Genomic DNA, 24,913 nt, shown 5'->3' on the forward strand with positions numbered 1-24,913 from the left:
TGGATCCATTGCTCCGTGTCCGCTTCTCTGGAGCAGCAGAAAACAACCTTTCTCCCTCCTCTATGTGACATCCTTTTATATATTTGAACATGGCTATCATATCACCCCTTAACCTCCTCTAACATACCTTTAAGGAACCACAATGCCTACCTGCCATCCCTTCCATTGTGAAGCAGCTCTTACTCTTAACAACTCTTACTCTTAGCATCTTGTCTTTAAACCAATGATTTATCTGACTACCTATCACATGACTGCTAGGTTCCCTCAGAAACCTTTGGTGAGAGACTAAAGTCCTTTTCAAGTATTCCCGCTCAAGCATTTTCCTTCTTGTTTATTTAAATAGTTTCAGCCCGAATTTCATTGGAAAGCAATCCCAGGGCGATACACTATGCACAGGGCAACCCTCCGTTGGCCCAACCATGGAGGACGAGGCTATCAAATGCTAATAGCCATGATGGCTACATTGTCTACCCACTGTTGGAGGTAGTATGCCTCTGTGTCGTGATTTCTGGGAATCACAAGTAGGTGAGAATGCTGTTGCGTTCCCACTTGCAGACATCCCATGGGCATCCTGTTGGCCACTGAGAACAGGATGCTGCCTTAGATGGGCCTCCAGCAGGTCTCTTCTTATGCCCTGCGTTCATTGGGTGACGAATGCCTGTAGTGAGGAGCTGGCTCTATTTGTGGATGCCCCATGTGTGATTTGGAACCCAGCACAGCCAGGATTCTGAATCAGGAACGCAACGGAGGCTGAGGAGGCAGCAAGTAAACCATCACTCTCCTCCGTCCTTCCTTGCGCAACTGAAAATGATTGAGGAACATCTGAATAGGGCTTTGTCAAAACCATTTTGGGAAGTCCATAAGGTATAATGGGTTACTCTGGTGTTCATGTTTGTTTATGCTTTTGTTGGCATGCTTAGAAAGTGTGTGAGTTACCAAATCTCATTATATACAAAAGGAGGTGCTTTCTCCTTTCCCAGTTAAATTTCTGAGACTAGCTCCAGTTTAACTACTGGTATAAACTTTCTGCATGAACCTGACTTCCTAATGTTTTGGATGTAGCTGGAGAAAAACTAGATTTCAGAAATAAAAGCTAAAATTTTGCAAGCCAAGAATTGATTGTTTAATATAAGTTACTGTTTGTCTGTATAGCAGCAGACTTCATTACTATAGCTTGCTTAACCTTTCATATTTTAATATATATTTTTAACATGCCCTAGCTTCCTGTCTATCCATCTATCAGTCTGTCAATCATTCAATCAATCAGTCATACCATTTATTTCTTCCTGCAGTGTGTAGTAATGGCACATTAACTTTTTATTCTCATTTATTTCATCTTCCACCATTTGCTAAGCATTTGGGGTTTTTTTCTGTTTCAGACTGCTACAGCAAAATGGCTACCATTTTTTGTTTATTTCTATCCTTGGTATTCTATGGCATCATAAATGGAAAAAAGCCTTTCTGTTAAGTAAAAAAACAAACAAAAAAACCACCTCTTAATGAATAAGGTGCCTAATTGATCTTCGTTTTCCCTTATTAACATATAAGGCTATCATCTTTGCCCCTACAGATTCTCACCATGAACCATCTGTTCAATCTGTGCATTATGATGTGTTTTCACTAAAATGGTAGAACTTAAATTGATTATTACCTGTGATGTTATGGCTATAAAAGAAATGCTAATTAGAACTGAAATCTAGAGACAATTCAGTGACAGAATAACCTGCTTGTCTCATCTGAAAAGCTATGGAACACCTTAGATAATATTATCTTTCCCTTCATCAGATTACAGTTAGATGTTTCATACTGTATAATTATTAGAAAGTCCATTATAAAACATTTTCATCCACACACACACACACACACATATATACACACATACTAAGATGGAGAGGTGCTATGGACTTTAGAAAGGGACTTCTGTCATGTGGTCTTTGTTAGAAGCCAATCCTGAATCCAGCAAGGTTAGTAACGTTGTTTTTACTGACTCCACTTGCAATGATTGGTCATACCCTTAATGAGCAACAAGCTGTCAATTACTTATGCTAATGAGTGAACCATTGAAAAGGATAACAAGTAGGTATTTTTTGCCATTTGAAGAATGTTAATGAGTAAATGACATTGCCATTTGTCATTTATCTACGTTCAAAGCCGAAATGTAATTTTAGCAATGACTATTTTATCATAAATGGATAAAATGAATAAATACAATTTTGCGGTAAGCAGTGAAAACAATTCATTATTTAGGCGGAACTGGTTTCCACAGCAAAAGACAGATACATAGCTATTCTAATTAAAACAATGTGTGGGGATCTCAAATTTTCTAAAGTAAAATTAACTTTCCTTTCTTCCTGGAGATGACACATTTCCAGAGGTACTCAATTATTTGTGATTCTTTTGAGCAAGTTTTGCCAGTTATTGTCCTCCAAAGAAATGCCATTTTATCAAATACCAAGGTAATGAATCAACAGAAGGGAATGGAAGATTTCTGCCATTTAGAAATCTTTAAGTCTGAATTTACAGTCTTAAACTCTGAATATCTATATCTGCATCTTGTGTTAAACTATGCCGGATAGGTAATTTAATCCAAGGGTATTAAATTAGTTGATTATTTTTTTCTCGGTTTCAGAGTATTAAAATAGTAAAAAAAAAGAGGGGTGTGTGTGGAATTCTGCAACTGTAAGCTTTCAGAGCAAAACAAGGCTTTCTTTAATGTCTTTCTTCCTAATTATGTTTACTTGGAAGTAAGCCCCACTGATTACTTCTGAGTAAGGATCCTTAGAATTTCAATCATAGTTTTCATACAATATTAGCAACTTAAAAGTATTAATAGGTTTATTGGCAGGATGCCAATCATATTGCTGATTCCTTTTCACAAATATCAATATGAATTTGACATTAAATCCTGCATAGAGATAGTTTACTGTGATACTGTCATTAGTCCTCACAAAGCAAGTATTAATCATAATTTCAAATCTCTAATGAATCCATGTTTTGTAAAGAAGGTTGCGAAGGGATTTGTAATGGGCATGGAAAGGGGTTGTGAAGGGATTTCCATAATTTGTATTCCGTTAATGACTTAAAGCAGCTTTATCATTTGTTGTTCTTTCTTCATAGTAGACCTTAAGCTGATAAAAATATCCATAGACAGTGAAATCAGTAGTATGCCCGGTTTTATCAGACAAAACTCCCATGTGATCACATAGGCAGCGTCAGAGAGACACTGAAGCTGCTAAGCAAGCAGTAGGTAATGAGTCTTTGTGCAGAGTGTAGCTCTTGTCGCTGAACAATAAAGCATATGGTACAGGCAATAAAAGACAGGGCTGGGGAAATTTTAAGAAGATTCCGCTGGAACTAGGAAGGCAGATAACACATCACACACTTACAAAATGACAGCCTATGTTGGTGCATAATTATCAGGAAAAGTGTATGGACTGGAAAAAAACCCACCCATTTGAACAGGTTAGTTTTTTGTTTTTTTGTTTGTCTGCTTCAGATTATTCTGAGATTTCAATGTTTTTGAATGCCATTCAGTAGTTTCGTTTATACCATTTTGGGTTGCTAATATATTTGGTTCATTTTTGAATTCAGTAAGGTGTGGCTTGTTTGATGCCCAGGAGTTGAATGCCTTGTTAAATAAACCATGTAAAGTAACTGTAGCTAATGTGGGGTTTTTTATATTAAAACTCTGCAGCCGGAAACATTACAGATCCAGGAGTAATGGAACATTCACTCATTACAGTCAACCCCTAGCACTGATCAGTAGCCAATTCTGAAATGCTGTGTTATTTCAGTATAGCAACGATCTATTATGCTTATGTCTTGTCAACCTCATTATTTTGAGAGGAACCATGTGGTTTAATGATGGCAATTTTCTTTTATGTTTTTAAATGATAAATGGCATACACTGGAATGTTAATTAGGATGCATATAATTTCCCCCCAAAACTAGCTTTTGTGAAATATTTTAGGGGTGATGATGCAAAGGCAGAGGCAAACATATAAGGAACCTGCATCTAACATATCCCACCAGGCTTTAAGAACAACATACATGACTATTCTCTGCTTTGTATCCCCCCCCTATTGTTTTATTGGTTTTATTGTAAGGGATGTGTAATCTTTTCTGTTTCATTTTTACAAAGAATGCTACCACACATTTTAAGTGACCATTTGTAGGTTGCAAAATTAAGTGTTGCTGCTTCTTAATATTTTGATTTTGAGGAAATTAGCTTTGTATGAAACATAAAAGTTTGATAGTATCGTAGAGGTGCATGCATCAAGCATTTTTTGGGAAAACAATGGAATATCTAAATGCTTTCCAATCTTGAAAGAAATGGAACTGTTAATCTTTAATATGCATTTCAGCAATACAAAACCAGTAACTTTGAACAGGGGTGAGGTATCCTGCAGGAAGCAAAATGGGAGTAAGCAGGAAATAATAGAAGCCTGAGCCACTTCTCTAAACCAATAAAGAAAAATGTTCACTTCCTTCTTGAACGTTTTGGAGAATTAATCTGAGAAACTCTTTCACTTCTTACTCTTTTGGCACCATATTGAATACAGACTTATGTTTACAGAGCTTAGCAGTGTTATTTTGTATCAGACTGTTAAAACAGTTTCACTGGCAACACTTATTTCCCTTCGTTATTTATGTGGTTTTAGTATCATGGGCACAAAGCTGTTGCAACGTGAGGATGTATGATGCAAATGTATTGGAAATGAAAATATCAACAGACACATTGACAGACAGATACCCTTAATGATAATAATAATAATGAGCAACATCAGGCTAGCTGCATTTCAGACAGCAAAGCTTTAGTGGCAGAGATTTTCACAACCACTTCCCTCCCCAGATTTAAATAGGATATTTGACTATATTGGTCACCTTGGAAACCAGCCGCTGGAGCCTGATTTTAGTGGGTTATCCTGCAGGATGGCAACAACGTTCCGTTTCCGTATTCTTCAGAATAAAAATGCTCTGCCTTCCATTAGTTGAAGTGAGAGCAGTGGCTTTCTAAAATGCCCCAGTCGCAGCAGTGCTTAGTGCAAACATAATACCTCCTCCCTTGCCTCCGCTTTCCTCCAGTGATTCAGGTATTCCAGCAGAACTGCAGTTCTACAATTTCTTACCCAGCCAGCATTCTCCTTTTAGCTGCTGACAGGCCCTTCGCAAGCCTTATGCAAATTAGACAAGCACAGTAGCTTTGACTGCAGAGGGAGCTGGGGGGGGGAGAGAGAGAGAAGAAATGAGTTCAAAGGTCAGAGAGCTGGTGGAAGGCTGTAACAGTTGACTGGGGAAGGGGGGGAATACACAGACTACTGCAGTGAGCTTTTGCTGGCACAAAACGAGGAGGGAGAGGTTTTGTTTCCCGTGTTGAAAAGACCCTGCAGCTTATCTGAAACTATATCCCAATTCAGGTATTATCTAAAGCTTGTATCCTTGTGTGCTCCTCATTCCAGAAAGCGCGTTGGGCTCACTTGTGATTACCAAAGTCATCCTGTATCTAGACTAACCTTTTGGTGGCTGTGCATGTATGTCTTTGTATGCATTGCTTGGTTTTGAACGTTGCCGTTCTGTCCCATTGAAAGATGCATGGGGATTTTAGTGTCCCATTTGATTTTTTAAATAATAATAATGTTTAGGCCTGTCAAAATGAAAATGTGGCAAGTTTAAAAATGTTTCTGAATGAAATTTTGAGCCCTGAATTTAACGTGGCTTCAATCCACACGAAATGTTAAGTATTGGTCGATGGGGCATGCGTGGTCTTGAGTTCCTACAGGTTGTTTCTCCCAGATGCATGTCATATTGGGGTTCTCATCGGGTGGTCATTTCCAGATTATAGACAGGGCAGATTTGACAGTGCCAATCACATGTTGGGGGATGGAAGTTAAGAGATGTGAACTTGGGGCTGATCTAGTTGCTAGATGTAGAAGTTGATAATGTGCATCATAATGTGTGCATCAACACAAGCTGTTTGACTGTTTCTTATTATGATTTGGTTCTTGAGCGCTCCTTTCTGCAACAAAACTTCGAAAATGCACTGATCCATGTTGTATGCTGGCTATCCAGCTTAAATGCACAGCCAGTTTACTGCACGGATCAGAGCATTTTTGGAAGTGTCATTGTAGCAAGGTTGTATTTGAACCCAAATCATAATAAAAAACCCCCAATATATCCAACAGCTTATGTAAAACTTCCATTTGGCATAAATGTGGCACTTCCCTTATAGTTTCAGTAGCATTTATAATCTCTTAAGTGTTTTTATTAAGACTAAAGGATTAATTTGCTCACTGCATAAAACAGGCATACCAAGGGTAAAATGTGGTTGTAAAATTCCTAGTTAGGTTTCTTTTTTCTTTTTGTCACTGATGAATATCATATTACTTCAAAATATTTAGTAACACACAGAACATTTTACATAAAAACAAAGACAATAAATTCTGAAAACAAATCAGATTGAACGTTCTTGGGAAAGTTAAACACTTTTAAATACTAAAGACTATTAGGGAGATATTTGATGATATACTTACGTCTTCCATTGACATTAGTGTATTTAACATTGGTTGGACTGTGTCTGGATTTTGAACTCCAGTCACGATGCAAGCTTAAATGTGTGCATTTTGTCCCTCAGAAGTTGGTTTTTACTGCAAAGGTCTAGTTTTATGGCAGAAGACATGGTTAGTTTGCTTTGTTGCAGAGTAGCCCATACCTTGCACCTTCACAACCAGAGATTTGTATCAGAAACCATCTGATTCATATTTATTTCCATGCATTATGGACCAATCCAGATACTCTTATTGCAGCTGATCAGTTATTTTTTTACCTTATTTATAGTCTGCCCTTCACTATATGGTCCTGGTAGAAATATGTCACATAAAAACAATGTAAAGACCAACAAACAAACAATGGATGCTATAAAATTTCACAACAACAGAGAACATCAGCAGAATATAAAAAGTAGGACTTAAATGGAGGCAATAAAAAATCTCCGATAGGTCCCAAGCAAAAGTCCAGGTAAAATGTTTAAAACTATTGATAGGATCTTCATCTGCAATCAATATTTTTGATAATGTTACAGTTTAGGACTGTTGGATCAAAGGTTGCGTATGCAGCATACATTTAAAGCATGTGGCTTCCTCAAATAACCCTGAAAACCATAGTTTACCCCTCACAAAGCTACAATTCTCAGCACCCTTAACAAACTGCAGTTCCTAAAATTCTTGGGAAGAAGCTGTGGACTTTAAATGTGCTTTAAGCTGCCCAGAGTGGCTGGGGAAACCCAGCCAGATGGACAGTGTATAAATAATAAAATTATTATTGTTATTACTATTACTATTATTGTTAAATATATGGTATGTACTCAGCCAAAATGTCAAGAGTAAGGAGCACTGTTGTTTCTATGTGAGATGTCATGCTCTGCAGTAAGAGGAATCAGTTTTGTTCCTTAGGGTCAAACTGTTCTTGGTTAAGGGACAGAGGAATGTCTGTCAAGACGTTACTACAGTTCATGAATTGCATTCACTGGAGTACAACTGGAGCTTCACTGAAGCCTCTGGAAGATTAACATGAAGTGTGTGAATGGCAACTATAGTTTCACATAATGACAGGTAGAGGTGAAAGGATCTGTGTATTTTGGTTTTCTCAGTTTTTAATTTTTTCAATCTTAAACTCAGTTCTCCCTCTTTCTGCACCAATTTGCTGTTATCATTATTTTTAATCTTAATTAAAACCACTCAGCATCCTAGTGCAAATTTCTTCTAATAGACACATTTTTGTATTTAGTTTTCACTAATTACTCATTTTTGTAACTAATTTCTCCTAATATAATGCGTTTCTGTTTGTTATTTCCACTAATATATTGATTTTAGGCACATTTTCTCCTAATATACGCATTTTTGTAACACGGTTTGGTTGGAGAACTGCATCACAAAATTCAGAGTTGCGAATTTTGAAGGATAGCTGTGTTTTGGTTCTATATTGTTTCGGAAAGTGCCATTTTGAGAAATTTGGCTTTAGATGCGAACTGAATCAGATTTCTCTCCCATCCCTAATGACAGGTAATTTGGTCTTATTCAGTGACCACATTTGTACCCTGAACATTCTACCAACAAACCAAAGCAAGGCATCTACAAGGGGGGGTTGAAAATTCAAATGAACACACCATTGAAACCTTAATACCATTTACACTACATTTTCCAGTTCAGGTGCTTAGGCAATAGTCTGCTTTGGTTTCATTGGGATTATTCTAGGCTAAGTCATTATCAAGGATTCTGGGCCTAGAAAAATATTCAGATTCTGAACCAAGGACTCTCAAACTCTGCAAGTACAAAGAATACAAAGTTGCATAATACATTGTAATTCCAATATATGGATAACTTCAGAAATTGGAAGAACTGAAAAGTTTAGGAGCACAATGAAGCTTAGACCAGGATAATGGAGATCAATGGATGACAGAGCCTATAATTTTTCAGGTGGAATGGGCAGAGTAGAGAATCCTGATAAATTATGAGCACATGCCTTCTTTCAAAGTATCCTCTTTGAATTTTTATCCCTCAAGTGCCATTGTCCCCATTTTTTCCAGCTGTTATCTGTGATGTGAGGCTTAGAAACATCCATCCCCCACAACCCTCTCCCTCTAAATTTGAGATCAAAAGAGGGGCCAATTTTGTTGCCAAATTCCAGGGTCATTTCTGTATGGGTACAAATGCAGTCTTCATTGGGATTATGTGCCTTTAGGATTTCCATTTGCAGCAGATCAAAACCTAACCAAAGGGGATGCAATGAACCTGACTTGCACTGCTTAGCTTGGCAGTACTGGCCTCCATTTTAAAAGAAGAAAACTCCATTTTGGGAGCCAGCAAAGCTAGTTGTATTGAGTAGTATATGCATTTCTTTGTCTATCACCCAGGCAACAAGATCTGGCTCTCTCCTCACCCCTTCATCTGGACTGGTTAATGTTTAGTCAATAAGCTATCTGAAATGTTAGGGAACTTTCCAATTCCTGCCTATTTCAAGTGGGGAGGTTATGCACATAAGATTGTTCGTTTAAAAATCAAGCTTCAAATGGCTTGATAATGCGGGCATCATCATAGAAGAATAAGTTCTCATGTTAGGCTTCTCACAAGTTCTGCCTTTTGCAGCCTTGTAAAATATGGTTGCTCTCTACATCATAAGAAAGGATGGGTGGACACACTTATCCAATCCTGAAAGTTTTCGATTCAAAAAAGGAGACAAGTTTGTTAGCTCTGGTTTGGTTGGCTCTCTTCCATCTTCTCTGTCTCCACACCTAGCAACAGCTTGAAGCAGAAGGAACTCACAGGAACTCAGTTCCGGCACCTCTCAGGTGGGCACCATTGCCATTCTAAGAGAATGAGGGAGGCATTATTGGTGAGTTCTGCTAGAAAAATAGCTCTGGCTTGAAGGAAGTGGCTCTGAGTTGAGGGTGGCCTTAAATCCAAGTGGTGAGAGCCATCTTGGATAACTTTCAAATGACCTGAACACAGAAATTTAGAAACTGGGTGACTAAAGCATGTACATGACTTGCCCCTTTAGAACATCATGGGACAAAGAAAGCTAGTTTTTGACTAGATACATTTTCCTGTTATATTCTGAAGTCCAAGTGGACCTGACTTTCTTATAAACCTTTTCTTATCTGGCGTGCTAAATTGTTTCTGTTTATTTATTTATTAGCCTGGGGGCTGGATGCGGCCCAATCACCTCAATCCGGCCCGTGGACGGTCCAGGAATCAGCATGTTTTTAAATGAGTAGAATGTGTCCTTTTAGGGAAACAAATTAGGTCTTCCATGAGGAGTTTACTTTTAATTAATTCAGACCCATTTAGGTTTTTATCACGCGCGCACACACTCAACCAACCAACCAACCAACCAACCTGTAGATCCCCATGTTTCTGAAACTGGCTCCAGGGGTCAAGCTATGGTCCTCTGAAACAGATGACACAATTCTCACCAATGAAATGGTTTGACTTCTTTGAAAGTCCTTAAACTTCTCTCTGGAACATTTGTTGGCATTGTGCACAGTAGCAGACACAGTTTTTAATTCAGTAAGAAACCCGCACACCATTTTAATCCTCTTGTGATATAAGATTCAATAATTATTTGGGACTACTTTAAAAAAAAAAAAGGAATTGCATTTCTAAAATGTAAAATGCAAATACACAGAATAAAAATAAGGCAATTTGTTTTATATCAGTAAATTATTAAATGTATTGGTTTTGTTACTGTTGTTGTTTGTTATTTATCAGGGGACTCCAGAGAGCCAGTGTGGTGTAGTGGTTAAGAGCGGTAGTCTCGTAATCTGGGAACCGGGTTCGCGTCTCCGCTCCTCCACATGCAGCTGCTGGGTGACCTTGGGCCAGTCACACTTCTCTGAAGTCTCTCAGCCCCACTCACCTCACAGAGTGTTTGTTGTGGGGGAGGAAGGGAAAGGAGAATGTTAGCCGCTTTGAGACTCCTTCAGGTAGTGATAAAGCAGGATATCAAATCTAAACTCCTCTTCTTCTTCTTCTCTATCTCTTGAGTTGAAACCCTCCCATGGCCACTGTAGCTAGCAGTCCAGAAACCCTCCTATGACGACAACAACAACAACTTATTTATACCCCGCCCCCCTGGCTGGGTTGCCCCAGTCACTCTGGGCTGTTTCCAACACATATAAAAACATAATAAAACACCAAGCATTAATAGTAACAGCCTAATCCAATATAAAAAGTCATCACAATAACTTTAAAATTAGCAACTTTTATCAAACAAAGCAATTTGGCAGGAAGAACTTCAGAATCTGAAAATAGCTACAGTACACTACTGCACTACTGGTGGCCATGCAAGACTGAGTGAACAAGACATTTTCATCAAACGGGCTTGGTAGCCAAGTGGTGCCCTTGTGCTCACAGAGGGCTTTTGACCCAGCAGATGCTTCTGTGAACAGGATTTAGTTGGGAGAAAATGGGTCGTTGAGTGTTTTGTTTTCTTGCTAATTCTGCCGCCTCTTTGCAGCTCCCATGTCACCCTACACCCTATTTTGGAGGGTCCCTCAACTTGCTGCACCCAGTTGGGTTGGGGCAGAGGAGAGGAAAATCCCCTCCTTTCACCTGTTACTAGTGGAGATGTCCACTGGATCAACAGTTTTTGCATGATTGCAGGGGCACCAGTTTAATTCCACCAATGGAAGGATATGGGTGTGTGGGTTTGATGAATTTTGACTCTCCCAAGAACATTCAGCCAAGGGACTATTGAAACACACATATCGCTATTTATTTCACCATTAAAGTTAATTGCACAACATTCAAAGAATCTGTTTCAGAAAGCTGAAATAATTGGGGGGGGGGGTTAGTGTGGCCACTAACATGTTTGTGTAAAGCAAGCATTATAGATTTCGGTATGAAATATATATGAGCTTGTTAAATGCTTACAGTAAACACACACTTAAATGTAATGGCTCTTTTTCTATAACAAGGGGAACATTACAATTTAACAGCATCCCTAATGTTATCACAAAACTAACAGTTCTCCTCTTTAAGGTTGCGAGACTAAAACAAAAGGATTTGGCTACGATGGGGTGAAACTGAAGTACGCCTCAGCCATTTAATCACAAACAAAATGGACAGGGTCCAGAATATGTAGGAGCGTTAAAAGTGCGGTGATACTACTTTCCCCTCCCTTTTAATGTATGCTTGATTTAAAAATCAATACTTCCCTGTAAGGTTGCTACCCGCCCAAAAGCACATCATCTGAACAAGAAGATGATTTCATCCTGAGGATAGGGATAAATGCATTTGCTGTTGATAACACTGCCCCTCCTCTCAAAAGGTACTTATAATAAGCAGACCTTGAAGTTTAAGCACACATCCCAAGGAAGGGCCAGATGGCTGATTGTACTGAATGAGACAGGTGTAATCTGTTGTGAGATCAAGAAAGCTTTTCTGAAAGATGAATTGGTTTGCTCTTTGTCAGCTGTCAGTCTTTGTCTTTGCTCTGAACCAGTTACAGAGTTGAGACATGGCATCATAAGGATCCTACTAGAAACTGGTAAGGCAATACTTTGTTTATGTGTAAATGCCTACAATTTCAGTAGATGGGGGTATGTGTATGGAATTCATGCAGCAGTTCTTGGCTCTAAAACGTGAGTGAATCTAAGCAGAACACAAAATAATGATGTTCTGGTAGTAATCATACATATGCAGCTCATATAATTTGCTAGATTAAATTTAATCTAGTAGAAATAAAGTGGCCCTTGTTTTTGCTGACCCTCCTTTAAAATGGCTGCAGCATAATAATGGCCATTTTAATAACCTGACCTTGGTTTCCTTTTAAAATCTTTTAAATCCATGAATTTCTCCTTAAGTTTTTCAGAGCCATCCTATCCTGTGTCTCTTCCTCTTCCTCAAGCAAGCTTTCTTCTGTTGTTGTTTCTTTGATTCCCTGCACACAGAGAGAGATTTTGAAAAAGAGCAGCGTACAGAATGTTAAATGGGCAAATCTCCTTTCTCTTTCACCTTTACCCAAAGAAACTTCCAAGGTTTACAGAAGTATCAAACGTCTGGTTTTTTAAAAAAATAATAATTTCTTGACTCTGGATAAACTGGTTTAATATCCAGGATCGAGAAAGATCACATGTTCAAATAGTCATGGTGGTGGATTGGATTCAGACCAGGTTAACTGTACTTTGATCCCTTTGAAAGTAATCTAAAAGCTAGGTGTGACTAAGCAAGGGCAAATCAATTCATTTTCTAGTCCATGCCACTTCTTCATGGGTTCACTCATAAATTCAGTCTGTTCCATTTCTGCATTATTCTACATTAAAAACCCCCACAAAAATCAGATTTAAATATAAATATGCATTTTAGATGCATTTTGTCTTAAAATATGTGTTTTAATGCACTTTGATACTTTTTATTATTAGAGACTGTATTGGAGTCTTTGGGATATTTCAAAACCAGTGAATAGCTTCTGATGTGCACATTAGCACAAGAGGTAGAAATCAGGCCACTTCCTCTTGGAACTCACAATATTCCCTAGTAATAACTCCCTTGTTCTATTGATTCCAGTGGGACTTTAGTGTGGCTAACTGGTCTGGATCTAGCCTAGGATCCACTAATTGAGACAATCCCTTTGGCTCGTTCTCAAGGGGAATGGCCCATTTCTGATTTCATCATGTCTAGAAGCAAGGGGTGAAATGGTTTTTGAAGAGGTCTTAATTCAGTTTATATGTAGGTGCCTCACTCTAATGATTCATGGGCTGAGTTGTCACCCTGTGCTTCTGACATCTGAGAGGGGGTGGAACTTTCCCTTTTACCTGATGAAACAAAATGAACACCAATTGTCAATGAATGAGATGAATGGCACACATATATCTAGTAGCCAGACAGGATAGTAGTATTCTAGGCTCTTTCCATCATATGAAATGACTGCTTTGGTGCCATTGCAGGTACCCTCTGCTGCCTCTCCTGGTGGAGCCTTAAGATATGAGGGTTTACGCAGTTGTGGTAGAGCTTGCTGTAGCATTTCCAAGGACAAAAGATGTGCCCAGAGACACTGTTCCAGATTTTTCCTGTTGGATCAAGGTGGCTGCAGATGCAAAAAAAAAACTCAGGCAGTGGTTCCTTCCTAGGAGCTGGGTCTCTGAAACCATTCACACAAAGAATGTGATTGGTCAGAAAGTTAATTCTGTATACCTACTCTATATAAGTATTATCTGTGATATTTACCAGAGATCATCACTTACAATAACTGCTTAAAAGCCCTGCTGGGCGTAAAAATGTAGAGGGGAGATTTTTGCTGAATGGGATACATCATGTATCTGTAACCAGGAAGGAAAGCAGACAATGAAAGAATATTGTAAAGGCTGAATTGTCCAGCACTAATTGATTCTTGCCAGAGGCACTGCTAATTTATACCTTTACCCTTGGCTTGACTTTTAGCCTTCTTTTGTCTTCCTTCCTCTGAATCCCCTCCTCTCTTCGGCCTCCTCCCTCATTCCCACCAGTGTTCTCCCCGCTCCAAGCTTTGAAGTAGCAAGTTTTGAAAGGTGATTTAAATCAAGTTTGTAAAAGGTTGCACTACTTTCTAGGCCTTTAGCTCGCAATGTTCAGCCTTAACTTGTCAGAACTAAATCTTCTTTTTTTAAAAAAATAAAAAATATTTTTTTATCTTGGGTTATGTTTGAATTTCGTGGTTGGTCAGATAGCAGTTAATTTTTTTTCCAATTATGGGCTTGATAATAAGTTGCTTACACATTACATATTAAATTTTAAATCTTTACTCCCTTTTTGGAGATGTTAGGGTGGGGTCAGCAAACATTTTCAGCAGGGGGCCGGTCCACTGTCCCTCAGACCTTGTGGGGGGCCGGACTATATTTTGGAAAAAGAAGAAGAACCAATTCCTATGCCCCACAAATAAGCCAGAGATGCATTTTAAATAAAAGGACACATTCTACTCATGTAAAAACATGCTGACCATCCAAGGGCCGGATTTAGAAGGTGATTGGGCCAGATCCGGCCCCTGGGCCTTAGTTTGCCTACCCATGTGTTAGGGAATTAAGCTAAAAGTCATTGAACGTATGTGATCTTAGGTATAAAAGCTCATTTTTTTGTTAAGGTATAAATGTAATTTATCAATCAGTAATTCTGAAACTATATGACTCATTAGACTTTGTTTTGTAGAACCTCTTCTGTCAATCAGCGTTGTTGCGCTGTTAAAAGATTTTACTTGATATCTCCTTCTTTTTTTGGCAGTGCTTCTAGTCTCCCTAGGTAGGCTGCATGGGTCGCGAATTGGAACCCCAGGAACTATGCCTTGGCAGAGGCATTGTACTTCCCCACTGCAGAAAGCTTTCCCCAGGGAGGAATGCCTTGTGCCATCGGTACCAACTACAGTGGTGCCCCGCAAGACGAATGCCTCGCAAGATGGAAAACTCGCTAGACGAAAGAGTTTTCCGTTTTGGAGGTGCTTCGCAAAACGAATCTCCTATGGGCTTGCTTCGCAAGACGAAAAGGTCTTGTGAGTTCCTGCGGGTTTTTCCCCCCTTCCCCCCCTTTTCCTAAGCCGCTAAGCTGCTTATCAGCTGATCTGATAAGCTGATAAGCCACTAAAAGCGCTAATAGCGCTAATCCGCTAATCCGTCAATGGGCTTGCTTCGCAAGACAAAAAAACCGCTAGACGAAGAGAATCACAGAACGGATTCTTTTTGTCTTGCGAGGCACCACTGTATTTGGTGCCAGGCCAACACATATTCCTTTTTACCTGGCCATTTGATTCTTAGTTGGAATCATATGGTATGATGGTGTGACCCTGCCTGTTTTGGTGTTCATCTTTTAGTAGGTTGGGGGGGCAGTAGGATAGGCACTTTTCCTAATGCCTTTTTATTTCTTTTGATGTTTGTTTTAAATTCATGTATGTGCACATTTTGGTTTGGTTTTTTTAATTGTCAGCTGCTTTGAGACATTTTATGTAGTAAGCAATTAAGACATAGAATCATAATATAATAGCATCAATATAATAGCATTTCTGAATATTAGGCACAGACAACAGAGGAGGGATATTGGCCACTGCCTTTGTGTGCCATGTAGAGACTTACTGAAGACATTTGGTTGGCAACAAGATGCTGGAATAGATGGATCCTTGAAGTGATCATCCAGCAGTGATTTTATGTTAAATGTAAGTGGTTAAGCCACCCCCATTCCTGTCTATGAAAAAGACTAAAAACTAGTTATAGATGGTACAGACAGACACCCATTCACATACTATTACAGTAAGTCCATTGTTTATGTCAGAAGAAAAGAAATAGTAGTTCATAGATGTTTGGTTTTCTTCACAGTATATAGTCTTAATAAACTTATGTAAATTTAAGAAGACCTGAAACTTAATATTTCAGAGTCACATATTTAAACCCATTGGGTTTTGACTTCCATAGATGGTAGGGACAATTACAGGGATGAGTAGGCGTTTGGGCTATTATCTTTTAAAATGTGGAATGGATTTTTAAAATGCCAGCGCTTATATGCATGTTCTATATGGAACATCATTATCAGCTTATAATGTGCTATAATTATTCTGCAAAATATTGGAAGGAAAAGATGCAGCATTTAGCAAAGGGACATTACACTTTCCCCCCTGCAAAATTGCAGCAGCTAGTAATGAACAGCATACAATAATATAATAAATCAATAAAGAAATCCAAACTGACAGTACCAGTAATCTCAAATCCAAACAAAATAAAACAGCTAATATGAAGATATACAGTCACAAAAGACTCACCTCTCCCTTTTTCATCATTTACCATATGCTGTGTAGTGTTTCAGGAGCCAAATAGCCATTGCTTAGCTGGCTGTTTAAAAGATTAGATGTATTCCAGTCTCACAGTATACTGAATTATCCAAAAATGATTCTGAAGGACAGAAATTACTGCTTGTCGTCAAAATGCATTACTCTAGGGATTTATGTTTGTTATTGTAGGCCTGTTGTGAGGCAACCCTTTATGATAAGAATACAGAAAGAGCTTGTGGTTTATCTGGAGGTAGCTAAACCACGAGCCCAGATTTGGGCAACATGCTTGGCCAAACCATGGTTTAGCTCAGCGTGGTGTAGCAGCAAAGTGGCCAGGAGGAGCAAAGCAGATGTGATCTCATTCCTGGGAGCCTGCATGCAGTTCACACTTTCCAAACACAATGCATTCACTGGAAATCATTCGTTAGGCGAAGGTTTGCATAACGAGCCTATAATTTCCATTCTTTCTTATGGGAACATTTCTAATCCATGGTTTGTCTCATTTCCGTCCCTTCTCCCTCCATGGTTTCTGCAGCCAACCAGAAAAGGAGAGACAAAGGAAAAACTGACTTGTCTGATTTCTCCTGCTCCCTGATTTGTCTGACCCACCTCTCCCACCTGGCTGTCTTACTTCTGTAGCAAATGATAGACAAGTTTCCCCACTTTTGATGACATTGTTTCTGGAGGAAGCTGATCAGGCATTGCCAAGACTCTTGACCAGAACTAGTCCTCACCCCCTTTGAACACATGACTCACATTTTTATCACACTGCACTTATTGCCAGTTCATTTCTGAGTATAATTCACAGTGCTGGCCATGACCGTTAACGTCTCAATTGGTCCTATCTTCCAAATAAAACAATAACACCCCAGTTGTCTTTTAGGCAGTCTGCTGCCTGCAGAGTCTTGCTACCTGTGTCACACCTCATTGGCTCTGGATTATGAGGGTTAATCTTCAGGTGGTCAATGCGCAGTGTTTTCTGCCTTTGTACAGAAGTGACCTGATGATCCCTCATTTTCACAAACTCCCAGTTCTGTGATCCTCAGTAATGATTTTCAAGTTTACAAAATGAAAGCAAGATTTGGGAATTACATTCTGTGTTGAGTAAGTTAAGGAAGCATTTTCATTTTATTGAACTAAAGCTACTTGTTCAAAGCAGCAATCATTCAAGCCACACAGCTTTCTTTTCGGGCAAAGGTTTTCAGAGAGCTGTAAAATAAAATGTATTATGTATGGAAATGTATTCAGATCATGTATACATACCATCGCATGCTTATTCAAGGTTGAGACCAAAGCCATTCATAGACAAAGTCAAACTGCAATTGAATTAGTGTGACCCCAGTGACTAGACAACTCAGATTTAAGTTTTCGAGGAATAGTATTCTGTCTTCAAGAAATATGATATGATGTTTTGGTTCCCCTTCCCTCACATTCATTTGACTGGTGCTCAGTTCTTGCTAGGTAGAGATAATGAAGCCTTTGAAAATGCACCATCATATTTATAAGCAATATAGTGGGAAATTGGCCAGTTTGAGGATGTAAAAGGTTCTACTTGAAAATGCATATTGCTTACCTAGTTATAGCTTGTGCCCACCATGTTGTGAGGTCATAATGTTGCCCAATGTGGGCGGGGCTAACTTTTCACTTAGAATTTTCAACCAGAAGGTTTGTCCATATATGGTGCACTGTGAACACAGAACAACAAGGCTGCACATTGACTTGTTAGGTAAGTGGATCAAGTCAGAGATTCCCAGACAATTTGCTGGGAGGAATAGATGGTACTGCATAGCAACTGGTTTATGTGGTGATAATAACAACTTATAAAATGGGATTGTATCAGAATTGCCAAGTGTTGAATTAAGCACATCCTTTCACTGAAGATATTAATTTAACCCTACCCTATATTTCCTCTCTCTTTTATTTCTAAGCGTATCTTCTAACTCATCACCCAAAGCCTTTTCAAAAGACTATTTGAGCATTTGCATTTCTAGGGGTAGAGAAATATTTTTGCAAGCCATATATATTCCTTAGCAATTTCTGCATTCTTCTTCTGGTCCTGTCATTGATTTGATTTGTAGTTGCAATACCTCTGTGAGATTTTAAATGCCCTCACAGCATGGAAAGATGAACTTCATTGGGTAAGATTTAAGTAATGAGTCCTGTCAGCAGAAGCCCTGAGCAAGGACTTCTGCTTGTGCAACAGAATTTCCCTTCCCCTGCTCTGTAGAATCTGGGAACTTGGGAGACTCCCCCAGAACAATGTGGAAAGAGGAGGGAGAGCAAAAACCTTGCCCTGGCAGAATGATTCTGAAATTCTCCCCTTGTTTTTCACGGAACTGTATGATATGACAAACTAATGGATATTTGCAAAGTGCTTTACAAATGAGCACTGAGGACACATTCCCATGAACAGATAGTACATCCTGTGTTTGTTGGTTCTTCTGCTTCCCATCAGTGCCCACAACTCATAAGGGAGCTAGAGACTGAGCAGACTGGAGTGTTGTGGGCAGAGATGTGGGGTGGAAAAACATTCCAGGATGGAAACATTTTCGGGACACACACGCCCCATTTCTAAAAATCGATTGTTTCATAAAATTGTTTTAAGTGCATAATGAATGGCTCCAATATCAGTCACAATTGCCTAGAGTTGCAAATATACAACCTTTAGGATATTGGTATGGGAACCTAGTCCTGGGGATCTCCATGTCTCTCCGTCTGGCCCTTGGGATACCCTTCCCTCAGAGTACACACCCCACCAGCCCCGTTCCACCCCCTCAATCACTTATCCTGGCTGGAATGTGTCTGAATTGTGATTGTACCTCTTGCTTGCTTGGATAGAGGACCATCTACATGGGTTGAAACCTCTGGCTTTTATGTGACTGGAATGTCGCCTATCGGAGTCACATCTGTTATTCTATCCATTTTTGCAGGTTTAACAGTTTTCAAGGTCTTCGTGATTATTATTTTTAACAATATGAAAGAAGTGTATTCTGTTGAGTTATCAGATCTTAAAAGCATTTATGAGTACTCCAGTAAAATTATTATATCCTGGGTTAAGGAAGGTATGCACGGGAAGGTGATAGACCCTGGGTCAGAGGCAGGGAAGGGAAGTTTTCCGAGGGTTGGAGGCCGGGAGAAGAAAGGGAAGCTCCCAAGTGAGAGCTGGAACGATCCACACCTTTTTGTGTGAAACAAGGGTTAAGATCTACCTCTGATAGAGGGCTTTGTATTTTTTTCCTCTTTCTTTTTTCCTTTTATGATATTCTTTTTTATTTAGATTTATTTGTTTTCATTGTATTTTATGCTGAAAAGTTGCAATAAAAATGAATTTTCAAAAATTAAAAATATTCAGAAATGAATTTGTTTGAAAGTAACATTTCTTGAATGCCCCTCTCCCCCCAGTCAACACTTTCACTTCAACTTCTTATTGTCACTGGAAAATGTAGAATACAACACACACACACACACACACACACACACACACAATGTAAAACATAAACATGGAGGGTTTTGTTTACCAAATAAAAGTCAAGCATACTAAATCAGATCCCAATCTTTTATGCAGCAGCAGATAATTTCCCAGAAGTTCTCCGGGTTCAAAAAAAATCTGGAAAACTCACATCACTGGAGTTGGAGTGTAGGTTGCAAAAGTGGTCTTATGAGGAGGTAGAGAGACTTCTGTCTGAGGTGGAAAATTGAGGGATGGAGTCAATGGAAGTGGTTCCAAGTTTGGACCCCTGGCTAAAATCTGCCACCCATTGAAGAACCTGCTGCCTCCTAGTTCTTACTGATTTGCTCTCTCAGCAAAGTGTTGCCAGTGGGAGTAGTGACATCTGCAAAATGACAACGTGCGGCATTTTCCTCCCTGGGCCAGTTCTCTTCTGTTAATGGAGCTGCCTGGGAGAAAGTTTTTTGAGAAACAGACAGAGAGCTAGGCTATAGGAGGAGCTTGCTCCTCCCATTTGTCCGCATCCTTCGGGGGTCGAGATGCCAGCTGGCTAGCCCCCAGCTGGATCATGCCCTTCCAGCCGTGATGATCCCCAGATCTCTGGTGTGACGTAAATCAGCGACTCAGACTTCAAAAGCCTGAGCACACTATATTAGCAGAGCATACTATGCAAACAGAACAGGCGTGAGGCTTGTGAAAACATACTAACAGCTAAAGATTTATTAAGCATAAATCAGGACAAAGAAAACATGTCTCCCTTTCTTCTCAGAGAGACAGATCAAAGCAAAAGCTATACAAACAGACGGAAGTTACCAGCAGACTGTGCTGGAATGTAAACAGACATGTGACACTTAACAATCCCATGTCTGCTCCTTAAGAAATTCTCAACATCCTCCCCCTTTCCATGTAACCTGTGGCACAGTATTTCAACTCAACTGCAACTGCTGTACATATAACTGAAGTTGTTCTCTATTAACAACTTTAGACAACAGATCTGCAGGAATCTCGTTTCCTGGCATGTAGGACACCTGAATGAGTCCTTTCCAAAGACACTCCCTTGCACGATGTAACTTTATCTGCAATTACTTGGTTCTTTTCTTTCAACTCTCTGATGCTAGCAAAGCCAAACAGGACCTGTTGTCTTGATACAACTGTGTAGGACATTTCATATTAACCCTGACATCCTTAAACAGTTGCAACAACCATTCACAATCCATAAGTGAATATGACAGTGCATTGAGTTCAGCTTCACAAGAAGTCAGGCTCACTGTTGCCTGCTTCTTGCACAGCCAGTCAAACAGACTCTGGTTGTACATGTAGCACACCCCATAAGTGCTTGTGCCAACTGTGGTGTCACTTCTAAAACTTGCATCTGCAAATATCTCAAGACCTCCAGATCCCTGACTAGTGAATCTGGGTCTGTAGTGCATAGTACCTTTTAGATAGTGTGCTATGCGCTTCAGAGCTTTCCAATCCTGAACAGTAGGATTGTTAGCATGTCTGCTAAGCAGATTAGTGCTCACAGCTATATCAGGTCTTGAACATCTGGCAATGAAATTCAGTTTGCCTAGAATGCATCTGTACAATGTAGTGTCATAAAATGCTTCACCAGTATCACCTAACTGGAAATCTGTTACCGTTGGTGTATCCACAGGATTTGCATCAACCAAATTCAGCCTGGTCAATACATCAGCAATTTTCTGAGATTGGTGTACAAAAAAATCACCTGCCTGGTTTTTCTCTACTTCCAGAGAAAGATAGTTGGATACCTCACCAAGATCCTTCATGTCAAAGTGCTCTCGCAGCTGAGCTAGGGTGCTTTGGTACAAAGCCTGATGCTTCCAAAAGAAAAGAAGATCATCAACAAAGCATACACGATACAGTTTGTTTTTCCCTCCTCTTTGACAAACACACATGGATCAGCTTTGCCTTGGTGAAAACCTAGAGAAAACAATGTCTCTGTTAGTTTTGTGTTCCAACACCTGGCACTCTGTTTGAGACCATATAGGGATTTCCGTAGTTTACAGACCATTCCCTTCTGTACCTGCACTTCATCAAGTGGAAGCATATAAATTTCCTCCCCCAGCACCCCGTACAAAAAGGCTGTGTTTACATTGTGATGTGAAACGTGAAGCTCTTCTTCTGCAGCAATCTTGAGCATAAGCCTAATGCTCTCATACTTGACGGTGGGTGAGTAGGTCTCTTGGTAGTCCTGTCCTGGTACCTGTGAAAAACCTCTGGTGACCAATCTGGCTTTGTGTCTTATTACCTTGCCATTCCTTGCCTTAAAGACCCACTTGCTGTCAACCAGCTTCATCCCTGGGACTATTGGAACCAGCTCCCAGGTCTTGTTCCTTTCTAAGGAATCAAGTTCAGCCTTCATGGCTTTAAGCCATGGTTCAACATCCTTTGAGGTTAACTCCTGGAACTCTTGGAAGCTTGAAGGTTCCCACACCTTCTCTGAGCTACTAACAACAGCTGTTGCTGTTTTAGCAAACTCATCAGCATACCTCTTTGGAGGTTTGCCCTTTGTGGCCCTTTCAGATCTGCGTACTAGATGCAAGTCTTCACTCATCTCCTCTTTCTTAGGAGAATGGTGGCCAATGGAAAACAGTGGTTCTTCCAGTTCAGTGTCAGACCCGTCAGATGGTCTGAGTGAGGCCTTCACACTCCTGTAGCCTGCTATGTCACTGTCAGCAGCACCAGCACCTCCCACTGAACTGGAATCCGAACCCTGATCATCACCCTCAGCTTCCTCTGCTTCTTCAGCTTCAGGGTGACTCTGGAAAATCCCCACATTGTCCCCCCCCCACTTTGCATTGTACTGAACACTCCTGGTAAACCATACCGTATTTGTGTCAGTCATCAGCACTCTGTATGCACCTTTTTTGTACCCCACAAATATGCTATGCACACCACCATTTCCGAGCTTGCTTCTCTGTGGAGTATGGACCCACATGTCAGAATCAAAGATTCTCATGTGCTTGACTTATGGTTTCTTACCAAACATCTTCTCATAGGGAGTACAGCCTATTGGTGCAGAATACCTGTGATTATAAGAATAAACAAAACAATTAAGAGATTCAGCCCAATACTCTTCAGGAAGATTGGCATCACGGAACAAGGTTTTTAGGCCTTGTAGCAAAGTCTGGTTTGCCCTTTCACAAAGTCTATTCTGCCATGGAGATCTTGGACTTGTGAGGTCATGCTGAATCCCATTCTCACGCATGCATGTACCAGAAGGAGTGTAGTTTAGTGCATGCCAAACACTGCCTCAGAAACACACCTGCCTTTTGGAACAGTACTTCCTGTGTTCAGTGGGGTGTGGTCAGTGGACTAGGGGCCAAGGCTAGTCCCCTAAATGTTCCTGGTAAATTGGAGTATTAAAGCCTGGTGCCTCCTTCCCGAAGCCTGGGAAGCTTCTACCAAGCTTAGGGAGGGAGATGTGATGCTCACACTTGTGACATGCCCCCCCCTCTAATCGCCCTTGCAAAGCTGGTGCCTCTGTCCCTAACTGTCCCTGTATGGAAAATTTCACCGCACACCTTGTTGTGTGTCACCATACCCAGCCGGGAACAGGAGTCTCCCCCCGCCGCCTTCTACATCCTTTCTTACAAGATTTATTGAAACCTGAAATGTAAGTGAGGCAAAAAGGGAAACTGTAGGACTTTCCCCCACCAGATCAGTTTTGTATGAGGTCTAGTTTTGGAACATTCAGCGGCAACTTTATTAGCATTACCAATTAGTTGGATACATGGATTTAAATTTTCTGTGAAAAGCAGTGTTACTTGTTACAGTGATTATTTAGAGGTTAGGGTTTTCTTAAACTCCTTAATAAGACAAAGGAGGGAACCTAGGAAATTCTCTTGCCTCAAATGTTGACACTTCTATCTCCCTGCCCCCCTCCCTCACTGGAACTTATTCATGAGAAGCTTGAGCATTTCTAGTATTAGAAAACCCATCTCAGAATGACTTTAAAGACCTTGATTGCCTGGTCTGCAGTCAAATGTTTCCTTGCTTCATTGCACCTGTTCCTCTTGCAGGTACATGTGACAGTGCTGCAGCTATGAGTGGAATTTTAAAGAGGAAGTTTGAAGAAGTTGATGGCTCTTCGCCCTGCTCTTCGGTGCGGGAATCGGATGACGACGTTTCTAGCAGTGAAAGCGCTGACAGTGGTGATAGTGTCAACCCATCCACTTCAAATCATTTCACCCGTAAGTAATAAACCTAGAGAGTGAAGCTCTGTAGATTAAAACGTTCAAATGATGTTCCATGCTTTTGTCCCCTTTGTTTACTATACTTACAGAATAATGCCTGCATTCTTCAGTGCAGTGGGCAATAGACTGGTTTGGCCCCATGGTAATATGCACTTATGCAGCACCACACATTTTAGGTCATTTGCATGGTGCTGGGTGTGTTGAAACTGGCCCTGATCAGACGAATGACTTTGCCGTGGAACCATGTGGCTGAACTAGACCTAAATTGGCCAGGATCTTGAGAAGCTTATACTTGAAGAACTGTCTTTGGTCATATGAACCAGCCTGGGCATTAAGATCTGGTCTGTATCCAATTGTCTTCAGATACATAGCAGTCAACAATGAGGAACAGGGCCTTAGCTTCTGGAATGCCCTCCCGGGAGAGATCCGCCTGACTCCATCATTGCTTGACTTTCTCAGGGCAAATGACCTATTTATTTCAAAAGGCATCCAGCTGAAATACAGCACCCAACTAGTGGCTTTATAGACAGCTTGATCTGGATGTGCTTGTTATTTTTAATGCTTTATGTAATGATCAATCATTTACATTGTCTTTATTTAATATTGTCTTGTTGTCGTCTATAGGCTGCTTTGAATATTCTGTATAGAAAAGCAGACTACAAATGTATCAAAATATAAATAAGAGAACAAACAGGATATGTATAAAATAGTGTAACCCGTTGTTGCACAAGCTAGTAATCATCACGTTTATAAGAGAATAGAGTGGGTGTGCTTTGGGTTTATCATACAGTTTCTGCTGTTGCCCCATTATAGTAAAGATAGCAGTTCTGTTAATATAGTTGGCTCTGAATAATCTAAGAATACCAATGTAGGTGAGTCATTATAATCCTACTCTTCTGCTGCCTATTCTGAAGTTTTAGATTCCTTCTCTCTGCTTATTAGAACACTTGAACAGCAGGAATAATTGGTA

At 40.0% G+C, this 24,913-nt stretch overlaps 1 protein-coding gene and 2 long non-coding RNA genes across 5 annotated transcripts in view; 1 reads left to right on the forward strand and 2 right to left on the reverse strand.

Moving 5' to 3' along the window:
• CSRNP3 (cysteine and serine rich nuclear protein 3) overlaps nucleotides 1–24,913 on the forward strand; it is an 89,251-nt gene that overhangs the window by 36,736 nt on the left and 27,602 nt on the right. For 2 of the 3 annotated variants that reach the window (XM_081170208.1, XM_081170209.1), the window contains exon 3: nucleotides 23,770–23,940. In XM_081170208.1, the coding sequence (XP_081026334.1) occupies nucleotides 23,770–23,940 (171 nt within the window). Of the gene's footprint in view, nucleotides 1–17,931; nucleotides 18,005–23,769; nucleotides 23,941–24,913 lie in introns of those variants that run through there. The other variant, XM_081170210.1, reaches the window with a different exon arrangement.
• Nucleotides 4,794–10,085, reverse strand: LOC308582172. Its single transcript, XR_014005534.1, has 2 exons — nucleotides 9,891–10,085; nucleotides 4,794–5,219 (listed from the first exon to the last, which is right to left on the reverse strand). It is a non-coding gene; the product is annotated as an uncharacterized lncRNA (long non-coding RNA).
• LOC308581988 lies at nucleotides 11,247–16,772 on the reverse strand. The gene is made up of 2 exons (XR_014005437.1): nucleotides 16,270–16,772; nucleotides 11,247–12,435 (listed from the first exon to the last, which is right to left on the reverse strand). It is a non-coding gene; the product is annotated as an uncharacterized lncRNA (long non-coding RNA).

The sequence above is a fragment of the Podarcis bocagei genome, assembly GCF_964188305.1.
Source record: "Podarcis bocagei genome assembly, chromosome: 1".
Classification (NCBI taxonomy): Eukaryota; Metazoa; Chordata; class Lepidosauria; order Squamata; family Lacertidae; genus Podarcis; species Podarcis bocagei.